The sequence below is a fragment of the Microplitis demolitor genome, chromosome 4 (assembly GCF_026212275.2).
Source record: "Microplitis demolitor isolate Queensland-Clemson2020A chromosome 4, iyMicDemo2.1a, whole genome shotgun sequence".
NCBI lineage: Eukaryota > Metazoa > Arthropoda > Insecta > Hymenoptera > Braconidae > Microplitis > Microplitis demolitor.
The window spans coordinates 13,730,279-13,743,025 of NC_068548.1; the positions used below are offsets into that span (position 1 = coordinate 13,730,279).

Sequence of the window (12,747 nt, forward strand, 5' to 3'; positions counted from 1 at the left end):
CAATTGAATCAATTTATAAGTTTGTTAAAAAGTACTCCTAACAATAACTTCAAAAGTGTGAGAAAGAAGTTGAGTATTTAATATTGAACCTGACTGCTCTCGATGATTCTATATTTCAGATTGATTTCTCTTGATCGAGAAAAACTAGAGTTAGTCTTTTATCAATACGAGGCGCTTAGGCACCAGGCCCGCGCATCGTTCGATATAGAGGAGTGGATCGAGATAAGCAATATTCTCGAATGATCCATTCTCCGTTCTCACGCTTTTGCCGTTTTTGTTATTAACAAATGAGTCACTTATCTATGAACAAAAGTTATCTTAGAACGAAATAGATGTTTGTGCAGCTGCACGTCTCGAGGATTTATTCGAGGCGTCAGCGTTTATTTGTACATAACAAATATTAAGAGAAAAATAACTTTATCAATATGTTTTAAATATTCTAAATAATATTATACTATTTTATATTCAATTATTTTATATTATTATATTATGTTACATTGTTATATTAAATTACATTATTATATTATATTATGTTCTATAATATAGGGGGACTTATTAATTATGACACTTGCTAAGTTATCAATATACATCTTAATTAATTAGTTAAGTCTCAGATCGGTCTCTCAATAATTAGTATTTAAAAATAGTCAGACACATATGACGAGTAAGCTGGGACGTAACAATACAGTGGATTTTGTGATTATCTAATAACAACAAGATTTCATCGTGACTACTGCATCTTGTTGCTTTTTGTAAATGTTCCAACTCCTAAACAAACAGTGATCCGCCCATCTAACCACTTTGGGAACTATTTGCAAAACTAGCACTACCAATGGGTGCGGCAACAAGCATGCTTTCGTGAAATCGAGCCCTTGGAAAAATAAAAACTAATGGCATTGAGTTTCCTGCAACACTATGAAAAGCACACATTGTTATTTATTGCCATCTTTAAGCAAAATCACTTTGACCAACCTGCTTTTGACCAGCCTACTTTTGACCAAATTGGGCAATGACTTTTGGCTTGTACAATTGTAGTCACGCAAGTCTTATCTAAGTTAATACGATCAGGGGTAAAATTATACTTGTTAATAACCTGTTTATATTTATTCTAAAATTCGAAAACATAATATTTATCAAAACTTGTTGATCTTGAAAAACAAGTATTTTCTAGTTTTCGTCATGGTAGTATTTCATCTTTTTTCATAAATCCTTCAATCTATTCTGTTCCAGCTAGTCATTTTTTGCCACTGAGCGGGACATTTATTTAAAGTTAAAGAATATTTAAATGTTGAAGTTCTTGAATTCCGAGATACTTACATTAGAAAAAGAAAATTAGAATCGAAATGTAAATTCGACACTATTCTAGGTTAGGTTCAACGAAGAAAAATATAACAGCTGATGATAAATATTAGTTAGCATTAATGCTGCCACCTTAAATTTAAAGTTCGTATTTGAACACAAAGATTTTGTTTATTTATAATGAAAGGTGTTCAAAGGTGCCCCCTATTAATTATAGTATTAATAATAATAAAAATAATAATAATAATAATAATAATAATAATAATAATAATAATCAAAACAATAATGACAATAGTAACAATAATAACAATAATAACAATGATAACAATAATACCAATAACAAGTCTGTTATAAAGCAAAACCTCTCCGCTTCGCGTTCGAGGCGTGCAATAACAAAAATATCAATAGCAACAATAACAACAACAATAATAATAATAATATCTTATTGATTAATATAATGCTCAATCAAACTTCCGAATTGTAACAGAAGCTTTAAATGTAGATCGTGATTAAAATTACGAACAATAAATTATATTTCACTTGATAATGATTCAATTATTCTCCGCGAAATATAGATAGTACATTTTCATCACTGGTTTTTCTAATTTTTCCAACTCTTAGTTCATAATTTCGGTACCTTTAACGCAGGCTTATAACGGGTTATCTGGTACGAAACTCAAAAGAGTGGTTGAGTGGGGGGGAGCTGTTTGGACTCAGTAACTACCGATTAAGAGGGAGGGGTTTGTTGTGGACAGGTTGATGACGGGGGATCGACTGTATCAATAAGTATAAAAATATTTTATTGGCTGTTTCGTTAAAATTAACCAAATCGATTTCTATTTCTTCTATAGAAACCTCTTCCGACAGTAGTAACTCATCAATACTATGCATATAAAACAGCTTAAATGTGTAAAACAGTAATACGTAATCTTAATTTTGCTTTTCATTCTTTATTCTTAGTTGGATGATGTGCAAAGAGAATTGGAAGAAACTCGTGAGTTAGCAAACAATAGATTACAAGAGTTGGACAAATTACATCAACAGCATCGGGATGCTTTGAAAGAAGTGGAAAAACTTAAAATGGACGTAAGTATATTTCTATAAATTACATTTTTTATAAGTAATTGTAATATATATTTAACTTTTATTGCCGTTGCCTACTTATAGTCAAAAAGGAAGGGTATGTGAAATTGCCTAAAGACTTTTAGTAACTTTTTTTATTATATTCCACTTCAGTACTTTATATGAAATAATGGCTGTAGAAACTTTTCACGTATCCGAGTTAAATATGAAAATACATATTACACATTTATATGTGGTTATAAAAAGTATGAAACAATTATCTTTGTATTGAGAAAGGTAGTCATTGAAAAAGCTTCCGATGGTCAAACAAAGACATTTGGGTTAAGATAACATAAAATCGAGGTAAGTGTAATAGAAGACAGTTTCGTATTACTGGACATATGATTGATGATATATTAACCAGGATATGTTATAAATTTCTTCGGCCATAATTTTATAAAAAAAGTACTAAAATCGTGGATAAAACAGCGATATCTCAAATTTTGAGATATTTAATTAGATTTATCTCTGAAACTACTAGCTCCATAGTAATAGCTTAAATAACCTTTTTTGTAGGGAACAAAACTCTCTATAAAAAAGCATTGTACAATTTTGTTCTAAAGTAAGTGGTTTGCGAGTAAAATAAAAAAAAAAACCATGAAATTTGATAAAAAATTGCCTTTAAGATTTTTTACCAGTGACCCTCGCGGTTTCGCAAATATCGAAATAATCCCAGAATTATACGGTATAAATACTGCATAAATACGGTATTACTTAAGTTATTTTGGCCAGTTTTGTGTCGAATTCTTACCAAAAATTTACGAAATAAATTTAGAATATTTACAGTAATAAAACAAAAAATAAATATGGTGTTTTCACAGCATTAAAACCGTAATTATACTGCCTATTGATGGCATTTTTTCGGCATGTTTGCAGTATCAAACCGTTCTATCGGGAAAAAAAAATTAGTGTGTAATATTATGTCAAATTTTATTTAGTTTTATTTAACTTTATATAATTACAATAACTTCCAAAGTTATATACACAATAACTGTCATGTAAAAGAAAAGAAAAATCCGCTGTCTCGTGGGATCGATCCCGACTCCTAAGTATTTGAAGTCTGATCTGTTAACCATTGTGCCAAATCACTTATTTGAAGGATGATATTAATTATGTTAATCTGGATATAAATAATCTCAAGACAATTGAAGACATCAATTTTCCCGGATAATTATTTTCACTTACATTCTTTTGTTTGAATTAGGAACGTGTGAACTAATAAAATAAAATAAAAAATCTTATACTTTTCGATAATTTTTTTACACATTTTCGATTATTTTAAATACAGAAGCGAACAAAAAATAAAAATAAATTTTTTACAATTTTCCATTATATCAGCGTAAATCTGGAAAAATCGCAGGATAACTACGGTATTATTACTAAGAAATACGATTTCACTAAGATAAAATTATCGTATTGTAATGGTTTGGATATAGCATTTTTTCGGTAAAAGTTCGGCATTTTTATAGTAATTTTACTGTAGTATTCTAGTAACTTTGCAGTTTAAGTACAGTAAATATACTGCATAACTATAGTAAAAAAACTGACTAATCAAACCATGATAATACCAAATTATATCGGTAAATTTACGGCATGAGATAAAATGCCGAATATTTACGATATTTCTACGGCATTCTTAAAACCGCGAAGGGAGGCCGATGACAAAAGGTAATGAGCTACAAGCACTTTTAAAGAGAAAGGATTCCTCTGCTATTTCTGCCTAATAGCGACTTGATATCTTGCAATGCCGCAGAGCTATAGACAATTGAAAAAGAAAATCAAAATTTACATGTTAATTAAATGGCAAAATTTCAAATTCATTTAGCGAGTACTTGAAATTAAAATTAAGAGCTCATTTTTGGTGACAATTTTCTTTTATATGTTAAGAACATTATTCCATCGTTGGACTAGAAAAAAAAAAATGATCGTTTCAAACGAAGCACCCTGATATATTTATATGCATATATATATAGATTAGCGTTTTTTAAAATTAACATTTCTTTTTTTTTTTTTAAGTCTTATGGTCTTAAAGTTAGTCTTAGGTATTAAAAAAATCCTCCCAAAAGAGTAGCTTGAAAGCCAATCCTGCTAAGAGCTCAATCAATAGTAATTTTCTCATTTGAATTACGTGTAAAAAAAAATGTTTTTTGTTTTTTATATTTAAAAGTATTTAAAAAATTTTTTTTCAAAAATCAAAGTACGTGGTCTTGTAGCAAATAAAAGACTCTACAAAAAAGCCCTTGAGTGTTTTCTTCGTCCAACTAACAGAAAAAAAGTTATGAAGCTTGAAAGAATAGTGAATTGAAAACTTAACTTAAAGATAATTTCCGGATTTTATTACGTGTACATGTTTACCATATACGTGTACGTTTATATGGTGAATCTATATGCTATGTATAATCAGTAAGGTGTTTCAAAAAGATTTCTGAAATCTTACTTATTTGTCGTAATAATTTCGAAAGAAAAATATTTTTTTAAGAATTAGAAATTTTTTTTCTTTCTGTATTTTTAATTTAAAAAAAAAGTTCTGTTCTTAAAGTAAGGAAAATTTTTCCCATGTGTTCAAAAAATAATTGACAGATAACATTAGTTCAGATGAAAAAACCTAAATTTCTATTTAAAAAACTGTTTAATATAATGAAAACATGAAGTTATACTATTTAATATAGTTTAAAGCTTCATAACTTTTTTTCTGTTAGTTCTCCGGAGAAAACAATCAGGAGCTTTTTTGTAGAGAATTGAATTTCCTACAAGACTGTGTGCTTCGATTTTCGAAAAAAAAAGTTTTTCATACTTTCATTTTTAAAAAACAAAAAAAAAATTTTTCACATGCAATTTGAATGGGAAAATAAGTATTGATTGAGCTCCTAGTAGAATTGAGATTTCGAGCTGCTCTCTGGGGAGGATTTTTTTATACCTAAGACTAACTTTTGAGACCATAAGAAAAAAAATTTTTTTTCTGAAACACCCTAGTATAGATATATAAATATAGATATTGTAAAGTGAGTGAATGCACAAACGGATTCTGATGTAGGTGTGCTTAATTCAATAAGAAAAAATTAACATGGAAATCACAGAAAATAAATTAGCTGTTTTATTAACAATATATACACTGAAAAAATGTGAGAATTAATATTTATAGTGAATGCAACTGTTGATTTTACGCGATAACGATTTCGACTATACAAAATTCACGTATAAAAACTCGTCACGTGGTCGGTAGCGGTTCAGAACGCGTTAATTAATTACACGCGAGAAACAATTATTTATATGCTCAATAATTAGTAGCCTTGATATACTAGCTAATTATTGAGGATATTTTAGCGTAATTCAGCGGAATTATAACTCAAGAATAATTATTAAGTAACAACGGTAAGCGTAGCGATAGAATTGCACGTGGTAGCACGTCAGAATGCACAATGTAGAAAGTAAAGCTCAAGGGGGAGCGGTTAAACACAAGAAGCGAAAAGCCCTATAATGGTGGCGTCTTCTTCCTTCGTTACTGCTCGGTGATGACGCGTGCAGCATGGCTGCACTAGCGAATTTTCCCATTGGCTTAAAAGCGACTCAACCCACGAGCTGCGGAAAATTTTTCTCAGCTAAACCAATGCATAGGTCAGTTAGCAAATTTATTCAGCTCTAATTTTCATTTCTTTGGAGATTCGTACCACAACGTCGTAGAGATATCAGCCTACAAACGAAAAAAGATTCTTTTTGCTTTGATCATCGATATCTCAGTTATCATTAATCGCACGGTTAATGGAAGGGCGGCGTTGAAAACTTTAATAAATTCCCTACAAGTCTTTTCCATCATTTTAAAAAAAATTTATTTTTTCATTTTTAACATCAATTAGAACTAAGTACAAAAAAACGACTATCGAAATTTTTTTTTTTTTAAGTATTTTTTGGAAATTTTTTTTTCTTTTTTTTCCTCACATTTATTGAGTAACTAATTTAAAAAAGGAAAAAAAATTAAAAAAAAAAATTATTTTTTCATTTCGGTAATGATTACAGGAACAAAACTTGTTCCGTTAATTGTTTAGTAAAACTTTGATTGATCAACCCCAAAAAACCGTTCGATAGATCAATTTGAAAATTACAGGGTTATTGTACCTTTCTATTTACCGTGCGACTTTTGACAATTGAGATATCGATGATCAAGGCAAAAAAAATCTTTTTCCGTTTTTAGGCTGATATCTCTGCGACAAATTGCCCTACAAAGTTACAAAAAAACCAAATTAAAGCTCAATAAAATTGCTAAACGACCTATACATTGGTCTAGCTGAGAGAAATTTTCCACGGCTCGGGGGTTCTTTGAAAAACAAAGAAAAAATTGGAAATTTTTCGTCTCGCGGTATTTTTCATGTTTGCACAATAGCTGTCACTCTAAAAAAATTTTGATGAAAAGGCACCGAAACTAGAGATTTCAAGCTATAAAATGCTTTTTTTATAAAATTTTTCTGTCCCTTCAATTTTTTGCGTTAGTGTATACACATATGGGTCTAATTTTTCAACTTTATTTATTGCACGACTCATGATGCGAAGCATCAGAGAGTGCTTTATTTAATATCTCGAAAACTATGATAGATACAGAAATTGCCTTAGTTTTGTTTTAAAGGGAACACTTGGGGCTATTCAAAAAAAATATTTCGGAAAAAAATTTGGAAAAATGAAAAAATAATAGGGAGGTTCGCAGCAATCTTGAACACGAAGTATTCACTTAATACACTACTTAAATAAGAATCAACAGCAGTAGCATGAAAAATTTCAATCAGATATTGATAACATCTTAAAAACGAATAAGTAATTCATTACATATGAAAACTTATTCGCTAAAATTATTTTAAACAATGCAATTTTCGGGATGTTTGAAAATTTATAACTCGGATCCAAGTTCGATACCAAAGTTGAAATTTTCAGGGCTTTCTAAGGATATAACAGAGTAACTTTCCTAAAAATTTGAAGGAAATCGAAGTTCCGACAAAAAATTAATAGCTATCTGAAAATCGTGATTTTTGAAAAATCAATCGTCTTTGGATGACTGTCTAATAACGAAATTGAAGCAATGATGGAAAATTGAAGTAGACATGAATCGAACACACCTACAGAAAAAATTTCAGCTCTTATTTTACCTTTTTCTCTGAAAACTATAGATCTGAGAGGATTTTAAAAATAGGTACAATTTTGATAATTCGGTTGTTCAGTTGGAAGTATCTTCCAGCTAAGCCTAATATTAATTTAGAGCAAATATCTATTCTTTCTTGAAAGTAGAGTGTACACAGAGAAGAATGTCACCGGAAAATACTCTCTAAATCATATGGAAGCTGAGATACAAATTTTTAAATTTCAAAAAATTCTCCGGTGGCCGGATTAAATTATAACAGAGAGACTAATCTTGCCAAGTCTGGTCGCACCTAGTATTATAGTCGAATATTAGGGCGCCACTGGAAGATGGACTCGGTCTTCCAGAACCGGATGTTGGAGGATTTTATTTTAATTAATTTAAATTAATTTGTTACTCAGGGTCGTTCGTAATATTTTGTGAGTGAGAAGAGGAATCGTAGAGTAGGCTGAAATAATGTTAATTCAATTCTTATTTAATTTAAGCACCTTGCTTTATTTTCTTAACCTTTTGGCAATAATTATTTCCTTATGACAAACTAATTTATTTATGACAAACTATGATTCCTTATGACAAACTAAATTCCTTATGACAAACTAAATTCCTTATGACAAACTAAATTCCTCATGACAAACTAATTTTTCTCGTCCCCTGGACGGTTTCTTATGGCAAACTAAATTCCTCGTCCCCTGGACGGTTACTTATGGCAAACTAAATTCTTCGTCCCCTGGACGTTTTCTACACCCACACACCCACTTAAATTATCTGGTCCCCTGGACGGTAAGCCTTAACTTCAATTTAAAAACATCCCCTGGATGTATAATTATTTAAAATAAACTTAGCATGTCCACCGGACCTAAATCACAGACACAGTTTTCTTTTACACTAATTGAATCTACTTGACTTTTCAATACAAAAATTTCACTAATAAAAGCTTCAATATAAATTTCACAACTATTTAATTCTCATTTCTTTCCAACGATTTATTTAATTCATTTATTTTTGTTAATTAATTAATTTTGGTTTGGATTTAATTATTAATTAATTAATTTTCACTGACAATTTTCCCTTCAATATCTAATTCCAAAATTTATATATTTTATTTCCTCAATTTACTAATAATTATTTTCATTATGTAATTTAACACTCAACTTAATTTACTGACAAAATAATCCATCCTTAACTTTACTCGAGACAATTTTATCGTAATTTTCTAGCGTCTTACTTTTGATTTTATAATTTTAATTAGAATTATTTTAACATTATTTTATAAATATTTTATGACTAATTTTACGACTAGAATTACGTCTTAAATTGACTAGAACATTCGGCCGGTGAATTGGCGTCGCAAGGCCTTAATTTACGATCTTACTCGCGGGAAAACTTTTGTCTAGAGCGGCCGACAGGCCTGAATACTTTTATTAAAATACTGAATTTAATTGAATTTATTTATCGAATAACTTACGCGGAAAAATTTATTTTATTCCAGCCGAGAGGCCTCGAATGAAATAAACTTCGAGTTATGACAGAACGACGAGTACACGGCAAAGATTTTACAGAAATTTCGAGACGCGTGGTTGAACTAGCCGACCGGCCTTGTGCTACCAATCTGATTCACGTAACCAGCAGAAAGATATTATGTAAATTAATTATAACTAATTCGGCCCTCAAATATTAAATTTAGAGGCCTTAATTAATTACAATTTTTACCTTGAGAAAACTTCACAATTTCGATGAGGAACGTGTCTGGTGTCTCGTTCTAACTCCTCTAATTTTCCGCCGGTCTAATTCTCCTCGTGCTCTCTTCCTCGTCCACAACGGAAAAAATTCAACTGATAACCTGTCAATGATCAATTCGCATTAGTACTTTGTTAAATTATTAACTATTGTAATTATCAGCCTAAAGGCCTAATAATTAATTGACAAGTTGAATATTAATTAATAAATCGCCTCGTTCCACGTGAAGCGTGAACGGACTTATATATTTACCTGATGTTTAATTTTCGTCCGGTGTTCTCGCCGTCTGGACAACTCTCTGCTTCTTTCTCGTTCCGCAGTCCATTATATCATTTCACTCCCGTTCACTATTCCGGAAACCTATTTCCACTATCTTAGACTAAGGAAATGACGAACGGACGGGCCTTAGTGATACATGCGACACCCGGTGACTAGTCGCAATACTACTCGTAACTTACGAGGTCATCGGCCGGTCATTGGCGGGAACGAAATTCAAATTCAAGTTTATTTATTATTTTATATTCATTAAATTTACCCTGTTACAAAATCGTATCGAGCTCGAATTTGTCGAATTACCTTGTTTGATCTACTTTCAAAAAAAAAAAAAAAAAAAAAAAAAAAATTTGGTGTGCAAATCGGTGTCCTACGCACCATATATTGAGATAAATTGCTTTATATATTCGTGATTTTAACCAGCAGCCACCAGAACTCGCGGGTTGAACGCTGGCTTACGCTGGCCTCAACAAAATTTATAATTACCTGGAAACGCAAATGAGTTCTTGCAAGAGGAAAACCCGCACTCGATTAGCTCAACATTAGATTCTCACTGTGTTACCTTACGGCTATTTTCCTTATTTTATAGAATTAATTTACTTGTAATTCTATTGTTAATTAAGTAAATTGTCCGTATTACAAAGAATCACAAGTAAATTGCTAGTAGTAATTAAATTGCACGTCTTATTACTACTGGATCCAACATCGAAGTTTTCATCGACGCCGCGGGATCTTGAGTCATGATTTTTGACTAGTCTCCCATTTACCTTACAGTCATGCGTCTTTAAGAGTTCATGTCATGTGACCATGGTACATGACAAGTTGCATTTTGGGCTGATAACGAGACGAGTGAAAATATATCGTAGATCTTAAGAGTAATAAGACAACATATTGTCTCAATGTATATACAGATAAACATAATTATATATATATATATATATATATATATATATATATATATATATGTATATATATATATATATATATATATTTTTTTTTTTTTTTCAAGATTCGGCAACTTCCAGAATCTGTCATTGTTGAAACGACTGAATACAAGTGTTTACAGTCACAATTTTCAGTACTTTACAATGAATCTATGCAACTAAAAACTCAACTTGATGATACGCGTCAACAATTACAATCAAGCAAAAATTCGCATTTGCGTCACATTGAAATGATGGAAGTAAAATTGTTTATGAATTCCGTTCTCGCACATTGAATTCATCTCTAAGGTTGAGTAATACAATAGTTTTCATTTTTTTATAGAGTGAAGAGCTTATGGCCCAAAAAAAATTGCGTGGTGAATGCATCCAGTTGGAAGATATACTTGCTAAACTGCGTAAGGAATATGAAATGTTACGAATAGAATTTGAGCAAAATTTGGCTGCAAATGAACAGACTGGTCCAATAAATCGCGAAATGAGACATCTCATAACATCTTTGCAAAATCATAATCAACAATTGAAAGGTGAAGTACATCGCTATAAACGTAAATACAAGGAAGCATCAACTGAAGTTCCTAAAGTAATTATTATATTTACAGTTTAATGCTAAATTTAGAAATTTGACTAAGGTAAAGTTGTTTTGTCTATTCACGGAAATAGAGAAGGTAGAGGTACTATTTTTGGCCACTTTCGGGCCGGTTTTGGACACTCGAAAAATTTAAATAAATGAATTTGTAAAAGACGCAATATCATAATTAACTTTTCAAATATTTTTAGAGATACTTTTCTCCCACTAATAAAATGGAAATATCATTTTACTCTTTTCCATTAATTAAAATAAAAAATTAAATGCCCAAAAATGGAGCAGTGGCCACAAATGGCACCTCTACTCTAAATCATCAGAAAATGGAATAAATCTTTCGTTATTAGCGCTCTCTTTACGCATATCAATTACGTGCGTAGAGTCAGGCGGTGCCACGCTTATAGCGCGAGTAACGATAGGTCAAGAAATGAGTTAGCTTAGAATATTGTGCTCAAAAATGACGATAGTTTCTTTTAGTTGTATATATCAGGTGTATATCACATTAATTAGCCAAATTATCGTGCAAACTTTCTGATTACGGCAAATTAAACGATATTAAATTAACTAAAAGAGCTTTAAAGTAAAATTATCAAACAAAATTTATTGAAGCTGGTAGACCGTTTTTAAATTTGGAAAACTTTTTTTTCGGTGGTTTTCTTAAATCTACTCCGCAACCGTAGATAATAAAAAACTTTCAAGACCAGATCTAAAAACTAGACACTTAAAGCTATGATTCGTTTTTTTTTTTTGCTGTTCGACTACTTTTCTCCAAGTTACACCCTGTTGGAAATCACTAAAAAATTAGAATTTTTTTCAATATTCTTCAACTTTTAAGAATAGTGTATATATTTTTCATACACAGAAACATACATTTGTATAGCACAGGATGGGAGACAGCTTACTTCGTAGTAGGAGTCAAGATTGAAGTGAATGTCAAACTTGATAGAATTGAACTCATTGATATTCGACTGTAACTTTATGGATAACGACCACTCTTATGGTGTTTTGAAATAATTGACCGTATACAACACACATGCGTGTTTTAATAATAATTTTTCACGAGCCATTACCATTTCTCTACATGATATCTAAATAACTGATACTGAATTAACTTTGACAAATATTTTCCAATTTTTTAGTTGAGAAAAGAAATTGAAGATTTGAAAGCAAAACTAGGACAACAAGTTACTCAAGAAACCAAAGAAGGTAATAGTTCCGATGGCAGCGGAAAAGAAGAAGATTCGTCAACTTATTTATCTGCAACAATTCAGGTATATTGGCTTTTATTTATTTATTTTTTTTTTTTTTCGCTACATGAATGTTTCAAATTGTAGATAAAAGATGAAGGAATTGCTGTTATTAAGAGGGAGTTAACTATTGATGAAGAAATAGATTCTGCTGAAAAAAGTGAATGTGAGAGTAAAAATACTTCTGATACTCACACACTAATTTTGTCTACTTTAAAAAAAGGTAAAGACATTAAACGTGAAAAAGATGTAAAAAAAGAAGTAGGCGTAAAAACTGAACATAAAGAAAATACAGTACATCGAATAAAAGATTCGAAAGTCATTGAGTCGGAAATCGTTAGAGACTTGAAAGCACAATTGAAGTAAGTAACATATCAAATTTTATTGTATTAAATTATAATGTTTTTATAATGTCTTTTA

The 12,747-nt window shown here is 30.6% G+C and overlaps 1 protein-coding gene across 2 annotated transcripts in view; it reads left to right on the plus strand.

Annotated features, from left to right (window-relative positions):
- Positions 1-12,747, plus strand: part of LOC103578561 (E3 ubiquitin-protein ligase Bre1) — an 86,581-nt gene that overhangs the window by 14,463 nt on the left and 59,371 nt on the right. For both annotated transcript variants that reach the window (XM_014443989.2, XM_014443988.2), the window contains exons 4-8: positions 2,260-2,385; positions 10,563-10,736; positions 10,820-11,077; positions 12,220-12,351; positions 12,415-12,689. In XM_014443989.2, the coding sequence (XP_014299475.2) occupies positions 2,260-2,385; positions 10,563-10,736; positions 10,820-11,077; positions 12,220-12,351; positions 12,415-12,689 (965 nt within the window). The remainder of the gene's footprint in view (positions 1-2,259; positions 2,386-10,562; positions 10,737-10,819; positions 11,078-12,219; positions 12,352-12,414; positions 12,690-12,747) is intronic.